The 23,006-nt window shown below is 46.5% G+C and overlaps 1 protein-coding gene across 4 annotated transcripts in view; it reads right to left on the bottom strand.

The window, feature by feature from the left end:
• CNOT10 (CCR4-NOT transcription complex subunit 10) overlaps positions 1–23,006 on the bottom strand; it is a 136,052-nt gene that overhangs the window by 96,917 nt on the left and 16,129 nt on the right. For all 4 annotated transcript variants that reach the window (XM_077268972.1, XM_077268974.1, XM_077268973.1 and 1 more), the window contains exons 3-5: positions 17,767–17,861; positions 10,047–10,208; positions 9,487–9,637 (exon numbers count right to left, since the gene is read on the bottom strand). In XM_077268972.1, coding sequence (XP_077125087.1) covers positions 9,487–9,637; positions 10,047–10,208; positions 17,767–17,861 — 408 coding nt within the window. The remainder of the gene's footprint in view (positions 1–9,486; positions 9,638–10,046; positions 10,209–17,766; positions 17,862–23,006) is intronic.

Raw genomic sequence — 23,006 nt, 5'->3', positions numbered from 1 at the left:
AAACTCCTTCAAGTATTCACACAGATATCTGTCAGTCAATAAGATAGACCACCACTAGACTACTATTAAGCCCCACAGGAACATGGAATTAAAGGTTATGCACACCTTAAAAAGGTATTCCCATCTCCAAGATCCTATCCCAATATGTAGTAGGTGTAATAATAAGAATACCACCTCCAATTAGAAATGTAGCATAGTTCTTTTGATTTGCTATGTCCCTTACCCCACGTGCAGTGCATTGCAGTACCTTAGGTATCCATAGCTACGACCACTAACAACTGACACTGTATGAGTGGTCATAACCATGGATACTTAAGCTACTACAATGCCTGCACATGGAGTAAGCGATATAGCAAATCAGAAGAACTACACTACTAATTATTAGTGATGAGAGAGTGTACTCCTTGCTCGGGTTTTCCCGAGCACCCTCGGGTGACCTTCGAGTATTTCTTAGTGTTTGGAGATTAAGTTTTCATCGTCTCACCTGAATGATTTACAGCTACTAGCCTGCTTGATTACATGTGAGGATTCCCTAGCAACCAGGCAACCCCCACATGTACTCAGCCTGGCTAATAGCTGTAAATCATTCAGCTGCCTCGATGAAAACTTAATCTCCGAACACTAACAAATACTCAGAGGTCACCCGAGCGTGCTCGGGAAAACCTGAGTAACGAGTACACTCGCTCATTACTACTAATTATTACCACATCTACTACACATTGGGATAGAATCTTGGAGATGGGAATACCCTTTTAACATAGATTCTCTTTTTTTGCATACGTTATTGGTTACCTTTAAATGATATTAAAGTGTAATTGTCATTTAAATTTTTATTACATAAATCAATAATACTCATGAAAATGAGCAACTGTGCAATATATCTCATCAGAGAAGTCAGCTTCTTTCTGTGCCAGAATTTTCAGTCATTATAAAATTCTTAATTCTGAGTTAAATTCTGTGTTCAGTGAAAACGTTCCCATTACTGAGATAGGAGATGGCAGCTGGTGCTGATGAGATTCTCTGTAGGTCAGGGGGAGACATGATGTGGGAATGTAGACAGATAGGCCCATTTTGGAATCAGGTCATCTGCTACATAGAAAGGGTGTATGGAGTAAAATCGGGAGTACTTGAAGATGGACCACGTAAACCTCTTGCATGTCATTGGTTAGACACAAAACCTCCATCTATGGGAGAATTACAATCAAGGATAAACAATATAATCTGGTTGGAAAGAGGTTAACAGTGTTATTATTCTGCCCAGCCTCTGCACTTATAGGGAACTTGTCACCCCCAAAATCGAAGATGAGCTAAGCCCACCAGAATCAGGGGCTTATCTACAGCATTCTGTAATAAGCCCCCGATGTATCCTGAAAGATGAGAAAAAGAGGATAGCTTATACTCACCTGGGCGGGCGGTCCGGTCCGATGGGCGTCGCGGTCCGGGTCCTCCCTTCTTCTTACAATGACATCCTCTTCTTGTCTTCATGCTGCAGCTCTGGCGCAGGCATACTTTGCTCTGCCCTCAACAGGGCAGACAAAGTACGCCTGCGCCAGAGCGTGAATACAAGAAGAGGACGTCATCGTGAAAAGATGGGAGGCGCTGCACCGGACTGACGGGACCGCCCCCGGGTGAGTATAATCTAACCTCTTTTTCTCATCTTTCAGGATACATCGGGGCTTATCTACAGCATTACAGAATGCTGTAGATAAGCCCCTGATGCTGGTGGCCTTAGCTCATCTTTGATTTTGGGGGTGACAGGTTCCCTTTAACCTAATGCTGTGAGGAGAAAATGAACTTTATTCTAACCCGGCAGTGTTTGTGTCAGTCATGGGGCGGTGGCACCACAGGTTCATTCACCACTGAGAATACAGAGCGGCGGCTCTAACGAAGCCCTGCTGTGACTGACGGGCTGGGCGCACGGTTATAGCCACCGCTCTGTACATCGAAGTGGTCACAACCAGCGCCGGCGCATGACTGAAACCGCACCTCTGGCCCTGACTGACAGCAGGCCGTAATGCCAGGTGCACGGTTACCACAGCCGCACTGTATTTCGGACTGACAGCAGCCACTAATGCCAGGTGCACGGATACCGCAGCCGCTCTGTATTTCAGACTGGCAGCAGGCACTAATGCCAGGTGCACGGATACCGCAGCCGCTCTGTATTTCAGACTGGCAGCAGGCACTAATGCCAGGTGCACGGTTACCACAGCCGCTCTGTATTTCAGACTGACAGCAGGCACTAATGCCAGGTGCACGGATACCACAGCCGCTCTGTATTTCAGACTGACAGCAGGCACTAATGCCAGGTGCACGGTTACCACAGCCGCTCTGTATTTCAGACTGACAGCAGGCACTAATGCCAGGTGCACGGATACCACAGCCGCTCTGTATTTCAGACTGACAGCAGGCCCTAATGCCAGGTGCACGGTTACCACAGCCGCTCTGTATTTCAGACTGACAGCAGGCACTAATGCCAGGTGCACGGTTACCACAGCCGCTCTGTATTTCAGACTGACAGCAGGCACTAATGCCAGGTGCACGGATACCACAGCCGCTCTGTATTTCAGACTGGCAGCAGGCACTAATGCCAGGTGCACGGTTACCACAGCCGCTCTGTATTTCAGACTGACAGCAGGCACTAATGCCAGGGGCACGGTTACCACAGCCGCTCTGTATTTCAGACTAGCAGCAGGCACTAATGCCAGGTGCACGGATACCACAGCCGCTCTGTATTTCAGACTGGCAGCAGGCACTAATGCCAGGTGCACGGATACCACAGCCGCTCTGTATTTCAGACTGACAGCAGGCACTAATGCCAGGTGCACGGTTACCACAGCCGCTCTGTATTTCAGACTGACAGCAGGCACTAATGCCAGGTGCACTGATACCGCAGCCGCTCTGTATTTCAGACTGGCAGCAGGCACTAATGCCAGGTGCACGGATACCACAGCCGCTCTGTATTTCAGACTGACAGCAGGCACTAATGCCAGGTGCACGGTTACCACAGCCGCTCTGTATTTCAGACTGACAGCAGCCACTAATGCCAGGTGCACGGATACCGCAGCCGCTCTGTATTTCAGACTGGCAGCAGGCACTAATGCCAGGTGCACGGTTACCACAGCCGCTCTGTATTTCAGACTGACAGCAGGCACTAATGCCAGGTGCACGGATACCACAGCCGCTCTGTATTTCAGACTGACAGCAGGCACTAATGCCAGGTGCACGGTTACCACAGCCGCTCTGTATTTCAGACTGACAGCAGGCACTAATGCCAGGTGCACGGATACCACAGCCGCTCTGTATTTCAGGCTGACAGCAGGCACTAATGCCAGGTGCACGGTTACCACAGCCGCTCTGTATTTCAGACTGACAGCAGCCACTAATGCCAGGTGCACGGATACCGCAGCCGCTCTGTATTTCAGACTGGCAGCAGGCACTAATGCCAGGTGCACGGTTACCACAGCCGCTCTGTATTTCAGACTGACAGCAGGCACTAATGCCAGGTGCACGGTTACCACAGCCGCTCTGTATTTCAGACTGACAGCAGGCACTAATGCCAGGTGCACGGATACCACAGCCGCTCTGTATTTCAGGCTGACAGCAGGCACTAATGCCAGGTGCACGGTTACCACAGCCGCTCTGTATTTCAGACTGACAGCAGCCACTAATGCCAGGTGCACGGATACCGCAGCCGCTCTGTATTTCAGACTGGCAGCAGGCACTAATGCCAGGTGCACGGTTACCACAGCCGCTCTGTATTTCAGACTGACAGCAGGCACTAATGCCAGGTGCACGGATACCACAGCCGCTCTGTATTTCAGACTGACAGCAGGCACTAATGCCAGGTGCACGGTTACCACAGCCGCTCTGTATTTCAGACTGACAGCAGCCACTAATGCCAGGTGCACGGATACCGCAGCCGCTCTGTATTTCAGACTGGCAGCAGGCACTAATGCCAGGTGCACGGATACCACAGCCGCTCTGTATTTCAGACTGGCAGCAGGCACTAATGCCAGGTGCACGGATACCACAGCCGCTCTGTATTTCAGGCTGACAGCAGGCACTAATGCCAGGGGCACGGTTACCACAGCCGCTCTCTATTTTGGACTGACAGCAGGCCCTAATGCCAGGGGCACGGTTACCACAGCCGCTCTGTATTTCAGGCTGACAGCAGGCCCTAATGCCAGGTGCACGGATACCGCAGCCGCTCTGTATTTCGGACAGACAGCAGGCCCTAATGCCAGGGGCATGGTTACCACAGCCGCTCTCTATTTTGGACTGACAGCAGGCCCTAATGCCAGGTGCACGGTTACCACAGCCGCTCTCTATTTCGGACAGACAGCAGGCCCTAATGCCAGGGGCATGGTTACCACAGCCGCACTGTATTTCGGACAGACAGCAGGCCCTAATGCCAGGGGCATGGTTACCACAGCCGCACTGTATTTCGGACAGACAGCAGGCCCTAATGCCAGGGGCCCAGTTACCACAGCCGCTCTGTATTTCAGACTGACAGCAGGCCCTAATGCCAGGGGCACGGTTACCACAGCCACACTGTATTTTGGACTGACAGCAGGCCCTAATGCCAGGGGCCCAGTTACCACAGCCGGTCTGTATTTCAGACTGACAGCAGGCCCTAATGCCAGGGGCCCAGTTACCACAGCCGCTCTGTATTTCAGACTGACAGCAGGCCCTAATGCCAGGGGCCCAGTTACCACAGCCGCTCTGTATTTCAGACTGACAGCAGGCCCTAATGCCAGGGGCACGGTTACCACAGCCACACTGTATTTTGGACTGACAGCAGGCCCTAATGCCAGGGGCCCAGTTACCACAGCCGGTCTGTATTTCAGACTGACAGCAGGCCCTAATGCCAGGGGCCCAGTTACCACAGCCGCTCTGTATTTCAGACTGACAGCAGGCCCTAATGCCAGGGGCCCAGTTACCACAGCCGCTCTGTATTTCAGACTGACAGCAGGCCCTAATGCCAGGGGCACGGTTACCACAGCCACACTGTATTTTGGACTGACAGCAGGCCCTAATGCCAGGGGCCCAGTTACCACAGCCGCTCTGTATTTCAGACTGACAGCAGGCCCTAATGCCAGGGGCCCAGTTACCACAGCCGCTCTGTATTTCAGACTGACAGCAGGCCCTAATGCCAGGGGCCCAGTTACCACAGCCGCTCTGTATTTCAGACTGACAGCAGGCCCTAATGCCAGGGGCCCAGTTACCACAGCCGCTCTGTATTTTGGACTGACAGCAGGCCCTAATGCCAGGGGCACGGTTACCACAGCCGCTCTGTATTTCAGACTGACAGCAGGCCCTAATGCCAGGGGCATGGTTACCACAGTCGCTCTGTATTTTGGACAGACAGCAGGCCCTAATGCCAGGGGCACAGTTACCACAGCCGCTCTGTATTTTGGACTGACAGCAGGCCCTAATGCCAGGGGCACGGTTATCACAGCCACTCTGTATTTCAGAGCAGGGACAAACAGCGTTGACGCATGAATGAAACCACACCACTGGCCCTGACACACATTGGGGCTAACTGTCAGAAAGGGACAGGGCGCAGTTTCAGTCACTGGAGTGGCGATAGCGTGGATTCAGTCATCGCCCTGAGTATACAGAGCGGCAGCTGTATCCGCACCCTTGACCCTGACTGACGCTCGCTCTGGATTGGGGCCGGCTGTCAGTCAGGGCCGGGGGCGCAGTTACGGCCACTGCTCGGTATACTGAGAGTGGTGGCTGAACCAACGCTGGTGCCACTGCAGTAAATAAACCCGAACGTTGTCAGGGAGAATAGAGTTTATTTTCTCCACGCAGTGTTTGTTTAACTGTGGGAACCAGGCAGGCTAATAACGCCATTAACCTGTTGATTATCTCCATATCTGCAGATTAATAGCATTTTTTCTGGCAACAGGTTCCCTTTAATTATTAAGCCTTTTTTTCCTTCTTCTCCCCCTTCTACAAATGTACTCTGTTATTCTTTACCCGCTCTGAAAATGGTCCTCTCTGGGATGTTGGGTTTACAGTGGGATGGGGAACAGAATCTCATCAGCACCAGCTGCTATCTCCTATCTCACTAATGGCAAAGTCTTCACTGAATACAGAATTTACATCAAAACTGAGAATTTTGGTAACAACTGATGAATGTTGTCAGACAAAAAAGCAGATTTCTCCGATAACATACATTACAAAGTTGCTTATTTTCACGTGTACTATAGCTTTAAGTAATAAAAATTAGAACGACTCATGCTTTTAAGCTGCAATCATCATTCCTTCATTCATTGTAATACATGCTAGATCTGAGTCTGGCGCCCAACGTGCTGCTGTCGTCACTAATTCATGTTCATTCATATTACATTCCTGGGGTTATTTCCACCTCATTAACAACCTATTTTCACTGCCCTAACTGAGAACATAGATTGCCTTCCTCCCTCTCGTATTCCATATGAGAGCCAGATTATTTTCTTTTAGTGCAGACCAACAGAATAATGAATGTTTGAAGAAAAAGGACAATACAAAAACAGGTACAAAAGTATCCGTAGTGCTTAAATAAATAAACATGCTACAATGAACTTTTTCCACAAAACTCTACATTAAAGGCTGCCTAGTCTTCTGATATCAGTCTGTAGTCCCTCTGCGTGGCAGCAGACTTGAAAATCCTGACTGTGTGGTGCGAACACTGCTCTCACTGGAAATACGTGTGAATTTTGACAGGCAGTCATGTGAAAGCAAGTAGGCAATTTGCACACAATCCCACTATAAGTGTTTGGCTTCTCTCAATACAAGTGAATTAAGGCAAGTCTAGTCGTCATGTAACCACCTGCAGCAAAATTGCATAGTCATGACACTGACTGCTCAGGCAATACTGGTGCATGCTGTCAGGATTCAGAAGTCTTCAGTCAGAGTGACTGCAGACTTATCAGAAGACCATACAAACCCTTCAATCATTACACCAATTGAGTAAGGAAAAGAGACATTAGGCGTATAAATATAAATTAATTGTACTTATATGAACCTATTAAAAAATAGTGCATAGAAATACATCAGCGGACTGAACTGGAAAATTGGTCAAGGATAATATCAGACAGATTAGAAACATAAAAATACCTTTATTAAAGTGTCTATGGGCATGTGGTGGCACAAAAGGCACTCACACAATTATTACAGTTAGTAGCAAGTCAAACACACATCAAGAAATTATTAAACATAGCAGGATCTCTTGACGAAGGAGGAGTACGAAACGTGCGTTGGGGTTTCAGCACCTCACCACTAACAGCTAACCACATTGTCATTGGTATGCTTGATTAATCCTATTTATCCATTATAAAAGTTATTGTCAATGTCTTTTATGGTCCAATGACCATGTTTCATCTCCTATATTTCTCCTCTATATAATCTTTATGTTAGAGGACACCAGTGTATTATATTTATGATTGATAATTATGTATTTTACCAAGCTATCTAGTATTAATTACTAATGTTCATACATTTTGGATAGAGGACTCCCCAATCATGTTTTTTCTGCCTTACATTATGCTGCTATGTTTAATGAGCTACTTACTGTTATAATTCTGTGTCAGAATCTTCTGTGCCACCACATAGACACTTTAATAAAGGTATTTTTATGTATCTAATCTGTTTGATATTATCCTTAACCAATTCTCGGGTTCCTTCTTTTCGGTTCTTTCAACCCCTTAATCAACTCAGCAAATCCTGCATTGGAACATGATGCTTGCAGATGCATGTTTAACATGTCAGGTTGCCCTTCAAACCCAGCTCAAAACAGGAAAAAATATGAGGTTAGAGTGGATCTGTCTCTGGATTTCACATTGCACACATTATTCAAAAGATACCTTAGGTCTGGTGAGTCTGGAGTACTTCCTTAGAAAATCCATGTAAGAATAGCTGTATAATCATTCTTGACAGTTAAAACTAAGCGTTGCTCACATGGACTCATCATGAGCTCGAATGTATTGAGTATACCAACCATCCAGCCTGACTGACAGCTGCAGCTTGTCCTGAGCAATGTGAACTCGGCCGCAGAGAGGAGGGACAGTGAGGAGCTGTCAATCAAGTTAAGTGGGTTTTCAAAGTAAGCATACTAGTGTCATCAGTTCCATCAAGAGATCTATCTAATAATGTATGCATTTTATATTGTGAAATCTGCTTTACGGTTTCAACATATAGAGCATTTATGTTGACATCTTATAGCTGATCTGTCAGCAGCTTTCTCAAAAGAAACGGAATAATTCTCAATGTACATACATATGTGAATGAAGCAGATGAAAAAAAAAAATCAGTATGTATTATATGTATGACTCCACAGAATATGCCATAAATATCTGATACATCAGGCAGAATGGGAGTCAGATGACTCGGTTCTAGAAACAACAGTGGGTCGCAGAGGTGGAAACCACCTCTATCAGACATGTATAGTATATGCTGTGGAAGATGAAAATACCCTTTAATGCAGTGAAGTGCACTTTTAGTCATAGAACCTCATGAAAACTAACAAAATAACGCATCCTGACAATGTATGCTGCCATGGGGGATTGTGGCATAAAATAATGTCCAGGCCAGGGAATAGATAAAAATAATTGTCTGATCAGTCTGTTGTCTATTAAGATTCCTAGTTGATCCCCAAATCATCAAGAATGAGAGGATCTATTAAACACAGACCTACATGCCTGACGCCACCCTATTGTTACACTGCGTGGAGCTCAAGCTGTGTAATGGCCATGAAAGTAGTCAACAACAGCACACATTTCACTGGTTCATTCAAATGGATGTCAAAGGAGTAAAAAGAGGCAGAGGCTGAACTCTTCATGCACAAACTCATTACATGGAAGAATACAAAATATTCATAAAGCAATTTGTGTCAGTTTATGTCACTGTGAAAACCAAATGAAGAGATCCTCTCGGAGCACTGGGAGAATCACACATCTTAGAGGACAGTGTAAGCAAAACCTCATCTAAGGGTGCAATCACACTGCCTTATTCTTGGGAATGAGCGTTCCTAGGATGCTTGTTTCCTGACAGTCGGCCAGTGTAAACAGGCTGCCCGTCACCCGATAAAGGAGCAAAATACTCATCTATTGGTAGAAACAATATTTAAACTTCATTATAAACCATCATTCTTGGCAGCACCTGTGCTGTATAAACAGGACACGAGCTGCCAAGAACAATGACAGTCTATGAGCTCAGGACGATTGTGTTAACGATCGTTCTGTGAATATGGAAATGCATTCAGCCCGTCTCAGCAAGCTATTAAAGGACAGCTGATTTGTTTACATGTAGCTGATGGGTGGTCATTTAATGGCCGAGGTTGGCTAGGGTAAATGCATCTGAACACTTATCCAGTGAATAACACGTTAATGAAAGAGGGATTAATGAATGAAGTCCATGATAATAAGGATGCAAAGAAACTTAGGAAAAAGGCAAATCTACACAGACTTTCACATAAACTATCAAGAGTCCTAAACTCACCAAAGGGCTCGATGAACTGATAAAGCTTTTCTCCGATGACAATGGCTTCCATGTGCTGACGCAGATAATACAGAATGACCGCCTGGTTGTAATACAGCATGCTGTTTTCCACATCATCTAAGCTGTCCATCTCATCAACAGCTGCATGAACCTATAAGTAAAGGTTATAAAATGGTCAAACACCTAAAGTCCAGATAAGTATTAATTTGATATAATAATCCACTAGTTGCAGCAGTCATAGAGAAACCCAACGCAATTCCTAAACATTTGTATCACCTGAAGTCAAGTTATAAAGGATGGTCCATGACTTTGATACGGATTGCCTAAACCATTATGATAGATGATCAATATCAGATTAGTGGGGGCTGTCAACACAAAGCACCCCAATAATCACTTGCTTGCAGAAACCCAATGATCACTTGCTTGCCGAAACCACGGTGATAGAAAGCAGCCAGCACACCACAGCTTTGCATCATATATTATGGCTGTATTTAGACATCGGTGCTCGGCTCACATTGCTATATACACTGCATAATGATGAACTGGAATTGCTTTCTTACCTCATTTCTTAGATGGTTTAGTGTCTGTTTTAAATTGTCTGTTGAGCTCTGGTCGCTTTTATAAAACTCAGCGACTGCCATATTCAGCATGATCTTGTAATCATCTTTGTTAATTTCTTTTAGGTCACCAAGATGCTGAAGACAAGCTTCATAGTTTCCAGCCTGGCATACACAAAATAACTCCATTATAAAGAGAAAAAAAAAGTCATTTTTAACCCCTTCTGAATATGTACATGACATGCAGCACAGATTTTTCTCCACTGAAAACCGAGATCCTTAGAACAGACCTAACATTTATAGGTCATTTCATAACTTTCCCAAATTCTTATGAAAACATTTAGAGTACAAAAAGCATTGAACTACTGTATCCGATTAATTATATATTTTAGGAGACGGTACATTTTATACTGACTTCATCAAAATGGGCACATACTCCGACTCCAAAGCCCTGCAGACAATTTTGCATTCAAGTCAAATGGCGCCCCTTCCCTTCCAAATCCCACATCCAAACAGTTGCCCTCCCACCACTACCACATATGGGTATCAGCGCACTCAGGAGGAATTGCACAAGTTTTGGGGGTCCGTCCTGTTAACCTTGTGAAAATGTAAAACAAATTGGGTCTAAAATAAAATTTTTGTTAAATTTTTATTCCACATTGCTTCAGTTCATGTGAAGCACCTGAAGGGTTAATAAACTTCTTGAATGTGGTTCTGAGTACCAAGAGGGGTGCAGTTTTTAGAATAGTGTCACTTTTGGGTATTTTCTGTCATCCAGGTCCCTCAAAGTCACTTCAAATGTGAGGTGATCCCTAAAGAAAAAATGGATTTGTAAATTTTGCTGGAAAAATTAGAAAATCGCTGGTCAAAATTTTAACCCTTATAACTTCCTAATAAAAAAAAAATATATATGGTTCAAAAATTGCACTGATGTAAGGAAGACATGTGGGAAACGTTATTTCTTAACTATTTTGTGTGACAAATCTCTCCGATTTAAGGGCATAAAAACTAAAAGTTTGAAAATTTGCAGAGCTTTTCACAAATCACATCGAAGATTTTTTAGCACTATCAAGAAGTACGGTACAATATGTCACGAAAAAAAGCCAAAGCTTAGACTCCTCATTTTCCCTGACTCTACAGCACTGATTGCCCGGAATAAAGACTGGACGCTATGTTGCGTTTAGAGAGCCCCTGATGTGTTTAAGCAGTGGAAACCCCCCCCAAAAGTGACCCTATTTTGGAAACTAGACACCTCAAGAAACTTATCTAGATGTGTGGTGAGCACCTTAAACCCCTAGGTGCTTCACATAAAATGGAGTAGTAAAAATAAAAAAAAAACACTTTTTTTTTTTTTTTAAAGACAAAAATTAGATTTTTAGACCCAACCTTTTTTATATTCACAAGGGTAACAGGAGAAAATGGACCTCAAAAACTGTTGTGCAATTTCTCTAGAGTATGTTGATACCCAAATGAGGAGGAAAAACTACTGTTTAGGCGCACGGCAGGGCTCGGAAGGGAAGGGTGAAGGAGTGACAGTTTTGGAATGCAGACTTTGATAGAATGGTCAGTGGGTGTCATGTTGCATTTGGAGAGTCCCTGATGTGCTTAAACAGTGAAACCCCCCCACCAGGTGACACTATATTGGAATTAATCTAGTGTATTCTGGTCTGTGAATTTTATAATGCAGTGGAATGCGTGAGTAGTGTAGAGTGCATCAGGTTGGCATACGTGAGTTGTGCAAGTCAGAAATTAATTTAGTAGTCCATGGATGCGTGGTATGGTCTGAAAAATTCTTTTATGCATAGGCCAGGTTTGGCATGGTTTGTGGACATGTGTAGAGGGACCTCGTACAGCAGTGGTCAAGAAAAGGACATCTCTGTCCTTGTACTTGCCCAACAGCATGTTGTCACTACATTGTGCTCTGCTCTCGCCCTTTCTGAGCAGCTGCCCAATTACTGTCTTAGGCTACTTTCACACTTCCGTCGGTACGGGGCCGTCGCAAACCGTCAGCCTGACGTACCGATGGACGTTGTGCTAAATTTAGCACAACGTGGGCAGCGGATGCAGTTTTACAACGCATTCATTGCCCATTGTGATGAGCGGGGAGGAGGGGGCGGAGTTCCGGCCACGCATGTGCGGTCGGAAATGGAGGACCCGTCGCACAAAAAAAGTTACATTGAACTTTGTGACGACGGACCGCAAAAACACGACGCATCCGTCGCACAATCCGTCGTTAGTTTAAGTCAATGGCAAAAAAAACGGATCCTGCGGGCACATGTGCAGGATCTGGTTTTTTGCCATAATGACGGATTGCGACGGAGGGAAGAAGACTGAAGTGTGAAAGTAGTCTTAGGGAGGCCTCGCTGATTTTTGTGGACAGTACCGCAGGATGTGGTAGCTCACGTAGAGAGGGACTTGAAGAGTGGGATGCTGGTATAAAACTTGTCTACGTAGAGGTGATAACCTTGATCGAGCAGTGGGTGCTCGAAATTCCACACACTCCTAGGACAGGGGGACATTCAAAGGGTTCAATCAAGGTGTCCTTCCCTTCATAAACTCTAAACCTGTGGGTGTACTCTGAGGTACTCTCACACAGTTTAATTTCGTAACTGGCGCACTTACTAGGAAGGTATTACCGGAATTTGTGCCTCCCCTTGAAATGTATTAGGGATTCATCCACGCAGATGTCCCTTTGGGGCAAGTACACCTCAGCAAACTTGTTGCTGAAGGGCTCAATGACCTGCCAAACTTTGAAAAGTTGGTCAAACTTAGAGTCATCATTTCAGGGAGGACAGTGTGCATTACCGATGTAATGCAAAAACTTGTGGATGGCCTCAAATCATTTATGGGTCATGGCAATGCGGAACAGTGGAGTGTTATACAAAACATCAGTACTCCAATATTGCCAAAGTTCTGGCTTTTTCACTAACCCCATGTGAAGGACCAGACCCCAAAACGTCATTATTTCTACTGTGTCTGCAGGGGTCCAGTTAGAAAATGATGAAAGGCTGGTTAGTGCCAAAAGATGCTGGGCGTACAAATTTGTCTGGGTCACCATGAGGTTTACAAAATCCTCACAGAAAAAGACTGTGAAAAAGTCAATTTCTGTGAGGCCAGTGGTGTCAAGTTTTGATTCAGCCACAAAATCATAAATCTGTGGTTCATAATATTCAGGGGGGGCGAGGTCCGCATGGGATCAGTAATGGCGGGCGTTGGTTAATTTTCAGTCCTGGGGCATCTGCGTGGAGTTTCAGTATCTTTTGAGGAAGAGAAGAAAAATAAAGGGGGAATAAAAGAATCTACTAAGAACAAAATAAAAATATAAAAATTTGATAAAACAAAATAACTTACTATACTGAGCATTCACAACTATCTGACGCTAGCCCTGACTATATTAACTATATTCATTAAATACAGTAGTAGACATTACTACAGTATATTTTTACTATCCCTAATCTAGTCCTATCAACTAATCTAAATCGTTTTCAATTTTTTCACACACAAAAAATAAACAACACAACCGATGTCACTGATCAGCGATATTTTTTTACGCGTTGACACTAGCCCTAACTAAATTCTGTAAAAAATATACTGTAATAGATACTGAATACTACGGTATATTTTTACTGTCCCAAAAGTAGTCCTATCAACTAACAAACATTTTTTTTTTTGCTTTTTTCCGGTTTACTATCTGACACTAACCCAGACTAAAATCGTTAAAAAATACTGTGGTATAAGCTGATTACTATGATATATTTTTACTGTCCCTAATCTAGACCTAGCAACTAATCTAAATTATTTTTTAATCAATTTTTTTTTCAAAAAACAAAAACAACCACCAAAGGCTCTTCAGTGATATTCGACCAGCGCTCAATGGCTGTAGGATGCACCCATGGATGTAGTGCAAAAAGGGTAGAAACAAAAATGTCCTTGCCAAAAGCGAGAAGGGGTACAAATCAGTGATGTGCGTCTGATCAGAATCTGCAGTACGCACGCACAGAATGGTACAAAGGTCCTGGAAAAGTGCAAGCACAAGTGATAGTCAGTGATTTGTGTCAATGATCAGTACTCGGCTGCTGCAAGATACACGCACAGAGGTTGTGCAAAGGAGAAGGGGGGAATAGACGGAAGCAAACAAACTCCTGGAAAACAGTGAGTACAAGTGTGGATCAGTGATTTGCATCATTGAGCAGAGCTCGGCGCCTGCAGGATGCACAAAAAAAAAAAAAGTGTTGAAAATCGAGCGATCAATAGTGTTGAGCATTCCGATACTGCAAGTATCGGGTATCGGCCGATACTTGCTGTATCGGAATTCCGATACCGAGATCCGATATTTTTGTGATATCGGGTATCGGTATCGAAACAACATTAATGTAAAAATGTGTAAAAGAGAGAATTAAAATAAAAAATATTGCTATACTCACCTCTCCGACGCAGCCTGCACCTTACCGAGGGAAGCGGCAGCGTTCTTTGTTTAAAATTCGCGCTTTTCTTTCCTTTACGTGAGTCCCGGCTTGTGATTGGTTGCGTGCCGCCCATGTGACCGGCAGTCACATGGGCGACGCAACCAATCACAGCAAGCCGTGACGTAATTTCAGGTCCTTAAGGATTTTAAAATTACGTCCCGGCTTTGTGATTGGTTGCGTCGCAGTCACATGGGAGACGCAACCAATCACAAGCCGTGACGTCACGGGAGGCTGGACACGCGCGCATTTTAAAATGGGCGCGTGTCCAGCCTCCCGTGACGTCCCGGCTTGTGATTGGTTGATCGCGGCGCAACCAATCACAAGCCGGGAGGCTAGACACGCGCGCATTTTAAAATTTTAAAATGCGCGCGTGTCCAGCCTCCCGGCTTGTGATTGGTTGACCGCGGCGCAACCAATCACAAGCCGGGACGTCACGGGAGGCTGGACACGCGCCCATTTTAAAAAGCGCGCGTGTCCAGCCTCCCGTGACGTCACGGCTTGTGATTGGTTAATGGCGGCCATGTTGCCGGGACGCGGACCAATCACAGCAAGCCGTGACGTAATTTCGTCACGGCTTGCTGTGATTGGTCACGGCGCCATGTTGCCGGGACGCGGACCAATCATAAGCCGGGACGTCACTGGAGGCTGGACACGCGCGCTTTTTAAAATGGGCGCGTGTCCAGCCTCCCGTGACGTCACGGCTTGTGATTGGTTAATGGCGGCCATGTTGCCGGGACGCGGACCAATCACAGCAAGCCGTGACGTAATTTCGTCACGGCTTGCTGTGATTGGTCCGCGTCCCGGCAACATGGCCGCCCTGACCAATCACAAGCCGGGACTTCACGTAACCAAGTAAAAGCGCGAATTTTAAACAAACAACGCTGCCGGTTCCCTCGCTGAGGTCCAGGCTGCGTCGGACAGGTGAGTATAGCGATATTTTTTATTTTAATTCTTTCTTTTACACATTTATATGGATCCCAGGGCCTGAAGGAGAGTTTCCTCTCCTTCAGACCCTGGGAACCATCAGGAATACCGTCCGATACTTGAGTCCCATTGACTTGTATTGGTATCGGGTATCGGTATCGGATTGGATCCGATACTTTGCCGGTATCGGCCGATACTTTCCGATACCGATACTTTCAAGTATCGGACGGTATCGCTCAACACTAGCGATCAACGACTGATCAGTGCTCAGTGGCAGAAGGGGTGGGGAGGAGGGTGGATTAGGAAAGAACAGGAAAGCTTAAGGAAAGTCTTCTTTCTTGTCCAGCAGAAGCAGGAAAAGCAGAAGTTATGGCACAGGAAAAAAATCTGTGGCACCACAAGGCCCAACACAGCAAGACAGAACTCTCGATGACTGCTCTCCTCACATCTGCAAGCCGGAATGAGGAAGTGCAGAGCGGTCACAGAGTTCAGATCGTCTTCGTCGATTGCACCAATCAGAGCTGGCCCTGTGTTGCCTTGGCTGCTAGGCTCTAGCCTATGATCAGTGCTCTTACAGCACCGATCGACCGTAGGCTGGGCATCATTGCCTGTTTCAATCCAATCACAGCGATCATAGTTGCGCGGGAGCGCCGCCACCCCCGGAACGACGACCCCAGGTGTCCTGCTGTGAGAATCAGCAGGCACCTTAATGTGATAACCGTGAAAGTAGTTGCAGTACCGCACTAATGATCTGAGTATGGATACATCTATGGTCGTGGAAGGGTTAATATGAAATACCGTATTTGTCTGACCATAAGTGTGGGTGCGTCTTATGGTAGGGATGTAGCATGTGGGGAGGGGGGCAGCAGCGAGTGGGATCGCAATGATATCCCACTTCAGGCGGCATAAAAATGTCCCCACTGCCGGGAATCAGCTGCTGGGGAAACCATGTGGTCCCGATGATTAAGTGCAGTGAATATTCATTAGCTACTCCCCGCCCACCTATCAGCTGAGCAGTGAGCCGGGAGCAGCAAATGAATACTGCACTTAAGCAGTGACACACATGGATTCCTCAGCGCTGATTCCTGCAGCAGCTGGGGAGATCCATGTGTCCGGGGGAGGAGGAGGCAGCAGCAGCAGGGGGAGGAGGAGAGGAGATCGCTGCATACCTGCCTGGGCTGGAGCTGAGTGCTGTGCAGTGTGCAGGAGGACCTGTGATGATGTCAGAAGTGGGCAGGCTGGAGCATCACATGGCAGCACAGAGCCCTCCCTCTTCTTGACATCATCACAGGTCCTTCAGACTCCAACATTAGAATCTGCTGGCTTCCATTACCTGTGCTGTGGAAAGGCAACAAGAGGGAGGGCTCTGTGTGTGCAGTCATGGGATGCTTTTATCTCACCACAGGCTGGCTGGCTGCCACAATTAAGAGGTTAGTCTTTCCAAAACACAATAAAGCACTCTGCCACTCCTTTAGTGCACTATAACTCCCAGCATGTCATAGGATCTGCAGGACATGCTGGGAGTTATAGTTCTCCCATGGGATTTTAAAGCAGCACTCCAGTGTTATTTTGCAGTGCTGGAGTGGTGCTTTCAATTTAAGCCCTGTGCCCCCATTCTTATACTCACCCTCCAGCATCTTCAAATAGTACTTCACAGCCACCACACTGGTCCCGCAGCTTCCAACATAATAACATACTATTATATATAACACCACATATAATAGTATGTTATTAAATATTTTACCACATTTTTTTGCTTCAAATATTTTTTTCCCTATTTTCCACCTCTAAAACCTGGGTGCGCCTTATAGTCCGGTGCGTCTTATAGTCCGAAAAATACGGCATTAAAAAGGTACACAGTCCACTCCAAATTAGAAATCATTTTCAAACATTTTCTAAATTTTTAGTGTCATCTCATTTTTTTCTTTTTGTAAAGATGACAGCTCCAACTTCAACCCCTACATGAACCAACACTAGGGATTTAGTCACACACCACATTTTTGGAGGGGTAATCTTTTTAAATAACCGCGCTCTGTAAAATATCTTATCACACTGATTCCATAGGCGAGCAGTCTACACAAACATCCAAGGACCAATTAAAGCATAAAGGAAAATATGACATTTGAATGTTTTTCTAGATGTGACCTTTTAATACTAACTAAACAATTTCTATCTTTATATCTATACTTTTACCATTGGGCAAGTGCCTCATAAAAGTTATCTGATACACAAAAATTAAGAAGCTATGCAGACTGCATGCAAAGTCACTATCTAAAATAACCAAGAAGAGCAGCATGCATTCCTCTGAACTACAGGGCAAAAAATTAAATTACCGTGAATGTCTGGAAAGAACTCCTGGAAAACTCCTTTTCTTGATCGGAGACACCAGAGCAATTTGCAGAACCCTCATTCTTTTCTGTGCTCTGATCTAAAGGCAATTTAAAACCAACAAGTTATAACTAAGAAAAGCCAAGAAAAAGCTCTCAATCGAGTTATGTGTATGTATATATTTTATATGCCACTCAAACGCCAAAGATGACATTCTTTTGTTTAATGGCCGATAAATCATTAAATAGGTCTTTTAGGCTTAAAAAAAAATGGAGGGAAATTTGGTACTCACCATAAACTCTTTCTTGGAGCCTTTGTTGGGGGACACAGGTAACCATGGGTGTATGCTGCTGTCCCTAGGAGGCTGACTACGGAAAAAAGGGGAAATAGCTCCTCTTCCACAGTATATACCCACCGACTGGCACAAAGCTCGTCAGTTCGTAGTAAAGCAGTAGGAGAAGCAATGATTACAGAAAAACTATCTACAAACCCTACAAAAAAAAAAAAGGCATGTAGGCCCAACCAAAGCACAAAACTAGGAAGGGTGCTGTGTCCCCCCCAATGAAGCCTCCAAGAAAGATTTTACGGTGAGTACCAAAAAATCCCTCTTTATCGCTTCATTGGGGGACACAGGTAACCATGAGACGTCCTAAAGCAGTCCCGAGGGCGGGAAACAAAATAAGTAGAACAAATTAAGTCAGAAGGCAGGCGACCTCCGCCTGCAACACTATTCCGCCCAAGCCAGCCTTGGCCCAGGCACAGGTATGAACCTGTATGAACCAGGTTGTGGCCTTGCCAATCTAATAAGCAAAGGCCTAGTGGCGAATAGCCCAGGAAGCCCCCACCACCCAGGTGGAGTGAGCCCTTAAACCCTAAGGGGGATGTCAGTCCATGGCGAGATACACCTCCCGGATCGACGAGCGAATCCAGCGGGTGATGGGTGGTTTATCAAAAAAAGGAAACCTTCCATGAAAGGAAGGATAAAGTAATGTCCTGAATGGGATCGAAAGAAGGTTTCTGAAGAATGCCTAATACGAGTTTAAGATCCCATGGCTCTACCAGAGGACGATATGGGGGCGCCAGGCGAACAACGCCCTGAAGGAAGGCCTTGACCTGGGGACGAGAGGCGAGATTTCACTAGAAAGGAACTGAAAGTGTGGAGACCTGACCCTTAAAGAGGGTGAGACCGGAATCAAGGCCAGAAAAACCCAGCCTCACTCAGAATGGCAGCCTAAGTAGCCATGCCATTAAATTCAGAGACCGAGAAATCTGATGGAAGGGAGGGTCCTGTGAGAGTTTGTGTCTTGACGGTCTGTAAGCCTCCAGGGGACATCCACGAGGAGGTATACTAACTCCATGTGCCAGGCCCTTCTGGGCCAATCTGGAATTACCAAAATTACCGGGAAATCAGCAGAAGAGGAGGGAAGGAGAAAGGACAGTGAAATTGAGAGTACGGAATGACCATAGCAACGTACCCGATGCCTAGAGGTTTTCGGGACCAGGCTATGAAACAACACATCTTGTGATTTGTCCGAGACGCCATCAGATTGATGTCTGGAATGCCTCATCTCTGTTCGAAGTCGGTGGCCGAATTGTCCGCACCCAGAATCTGGCTGGAATGTGGTGTCCAGAGGATAGTAAGGAAAGATTTTCTGTGTAGGACAGAGGCGAAGAGGGTCCCCCATGTCAGAGACTGGCACACCCGGAGTGGTAGCCGAATGGGAGGGCGCAGAGAAGAGAACCTCTTGTCATAAGCTTACAGGAGAGCCCGTTAAAAGAAATGAGCATGGAACTGAGTAAAGGGTACAGCTTCCATGGTTGCAATCATCTTTCACAGTACTCTCATGCAGAGCCGTAGGGGATGTGGAGAGAGCCGTCTCAGGGAATGGATCATTAGGCAGAGAGATGAGAACCTTTCTTCTGGAAGAAGGCCCTTGGCACGAGCTGTGTCGAACAGCATGCTCAAGAACACCAGGCAGCGAGACGGTATCAGGGAAGACATTCCCTTGTTGGCTAAGCAACCAAAATGGGCAAGCATGTCCAGAGAAGATTGAAGACTCTGGCGATGAAAACTTAGCGGTAGAACAGACCCTTGAACAACAGATCGTTCAGGTAATGGATGATAAGTATTCCATAGGAACGAGGAAGATCTCTGACGGTTGCCATAACCTTCTTAAGCACCCTGGGGGCAAAGGCCAGTTCAAAAAGGAAGGGATATGAAATGGTAGAGCTACTCCTGAATCGCAAAAATCGGAGAAAACTCTCGAGTCTGTTACAAATCAGGATATGCAGGTAAGCATATTGAGTGTCCATTGAGCAGAGAAAACTTCTCAGTTCCATAGAGGCGATAACCAAGCACAGGGACTCCATCTGTGAGTAATAGAGGCGGACTTGACAGTTTAACCGGTTGAGATCCAGAATTGGGTGAAAGGAGACGTTCTTCTTGAGAACCACAAAGAGGTTGGAATAAAACCTTGAAAAGTGTTCGTGAAAGGGAACAGATACAAATACCTCTGTACAAAGGAGGGAGGAAATAGACTGAAGAAGCCTGTGACCTAGGCCGGGTATCTTGGTGGATGGGACTGGAAAATAAAGTCTGCCTGGTGGGGAAGAAAACTCGATCTTGCAACCTGAGGTAACACTCTTTGACCCAGGCATCGTCGAACACCAACAACCAACCATCCTTAACAAAGAGAAAATAGAATTAGACCTACTGGTAATTCGGTTTCTAGGAGCCTTACACGACAGCATTGGAGGTGGTCTCCATACCCTAATGGGGGACAGGAAGCACAAAAAGGAGATTTGTGTACTCACCGTAAAATCTCTTTCTCTTAGCTTCTAATTGGGGGACACAGTACCATGGGTGTTATGCTGCTGTCCACTAGGAGGCGAAACTATGAATAATCTGAAAAAGATTAACTGTGGCTCCTCCTGTGCAGTATACACCCCTGGACGGCATCAGCCTTCTCCAGTTTTGTGCAAAAGCAGTAGGAGGAACGTAACATGAATAACATAATTATGCCTGTAAGAAGGCAACTATGTAACATGAATAACATAATTATGCCTGTAAGAAGGCAACTATGTACGAGCTCAAGAAAACAATATGAGAACTCAACAGTTACAACGGCCCGGAAAGGGCAACAGGGTGGGAGCTGTGTCCCCCAATTAGAGGCCAAGAGAAAGAGATTTTACGGTGAGTACACAAAAATCTCCTTTACTCTGTCGCCTCATTGGGGGACACAGGACCATGGAACGTCCTAAAGTAGTCCCTGTGTGGGAAGCAATGGACGAATATTGTGCAGACAGGCCTCTATACTTAGGGCACCGCAGCCTGCAGGACACATCTACCCATGCTCGCATCCGCTGAGGACTGGGTATGAACCCTGTAGTGTTTAGTAAACGTGTGTAAGCTAGTCCAAGTGGCCGCCTTACACACTTGTTGTGCCGAAGCCTGGTGCCGAATGGCCCAGGAGGCCCCTACCGCCCGTGTAGAGTGTGCCGTAATACCGGCTGGAAGAGGAGAATTCTTAAGGCGGTAGGCCTCTTGTATGGTGGATTTGATCCACCTGGCAAGGGTAGCTTTGGAAGCTGGCAGACCCTTGTGGCCGCCTTCCGGAAGGAGGAAAAGAGAATCAGACCTCCGGAAGGACGCAGTCCTAGACACGTATATACGCAATGCCCTGACAAGGTCAAGCGTATGCAGAGCCTTCTCCACTCTATGAACCGGAACCGGACAAAAGGGATGGTAGTGAAATTTCCTCATTGAGGTGGAAGTCGGACACAACCTTCGGAAGGAAGGATGGGACCATACGAAGAACTACCTTGTCCTGGTGAAAAGCCAGGAAGGGCCGTCTGCAGGAGAGTGCTGTCAGTTCAGACACCCTGCGTAGCGAGGTGATTGCCACCAGGAAAACCACCTTCTGGGAAAGAAGGCGGAGCGGGACCTCCTTAAGGGGTTCGAAGGGTGGTTCCTGCAATGCTGTCAGGACCAGGTTGAGGTCCCACGTTTCTAGTGGTCGTCTGTAGGGGGGAACCAATCGGGAAACCCCCTGAAGGAAAGTCCTTACTTGCGGCTTGGTAGCAACGCGCCTTTGAAAAAGCACTGAGAGGGCTGACACCTGGCTCTTAAGCGAGCCCAATGACAGCCTGGCCTCCAGACCCGATTGGAGAAAACCAAGTACTTTGGGTAGGGAATAAGGGAGTGGGATCTGGCCACGAGATTCGCACCAGGTAAATAAAGCTTTCCAGGTACAGTAATAAATCTTGGCAGAGGCTGGTTTCCGTGCTCTGATCATGGTTCCAATGACGTCCGTCTAGAGCCCTGCCTGGGTTAGAACCCAGGTCTCAAGGGCCACGCCGTCAAATTGAGAGCCCGAGTTCTGGTGGTAGAACGGGCCTTGTGATAGAAGATCGTGACGGTCGGGGAGACGCCAGGGGGCGTCTGCTGTGAGTTGTACGATGTCGGCGTACCATGTGCGTCTGGGCCAGTCCGGTGCAATTAGGATGGTTGGATCTCCCTCTTGTTTGATCTTCCTCACCACTCTGGATATCAGGGGGAGAGGTGGAAAAATATACAGAAGCTGGAACTGGGTCCAGTCCTGAACCAGAGCGTCTGCTCCGAACGACCGCGGATCGTGTGTTCTAGATGCCTTCCGAATCCTGTGTATCACTGAGGCATCCCCTGCTGAGTGGGCCGGGGAGGAGGCCTTCTCTGGTCGGGGATTGCGGAGATCTGCATTGTCTGTCCCTGAAATGGGACGGTCTAGATGACCTGGAGCTACGGTGACTATCCCTAGAGGGGGATGACCGTGTGCTATGGGATGACGCAGATGGACTTGATCTATGGGTCCGCTTGCGTCCTGACCTAGACGTGGATGTGCCAGGGTCATCTTGTTCCTGAGTCAAGCTCTCCCTTTGCTGGGTAACGGTCATAGCCGGGGCATGACCCTGCAGAGCCTGAAGCAATGTGGAGGTTAGGTTATCTATAGACTGCGTCATAGATTGCGATATCTGAGTAGCCCATTCCGGCGTGGCATTAGACACCGAGGCATTGGCAGGGGCTTCTTGGGGCTCTGACACATTAGTTTGTATACAGTTCTGACAATGCGGGTACGTGCTACTACTGGGGAGAGCGGTCCCGCAGGCTGTGCAGAATGCATAATAGCAGTTCTGCCTGGTTCTCTTGGACCTTGAGCCCGGCATAGTGCACAGAGTGCAGAAGTGCTGCCAGCAGAGGACCTTACAG

This window comes from Ranitomeya variabilis, chromosome 6 (assembly GCF_051348905.1).
Source record: "Ranitomeya variabilis isolate aRanVar5 chromosome 6, aRanVar5.hap1, whole genome shotgun sequence".
In the NCBI taxonomy this organism is placed as follows: Eukaryota; Metazoa; Chordata; class Amphibia; order Anura; family Dendrobatidae; genus Ranitomeya; species Ranitomeya variabilis.
This window is presented reverse-complemented; position numbering and strand designations above follow the sequence as displayed.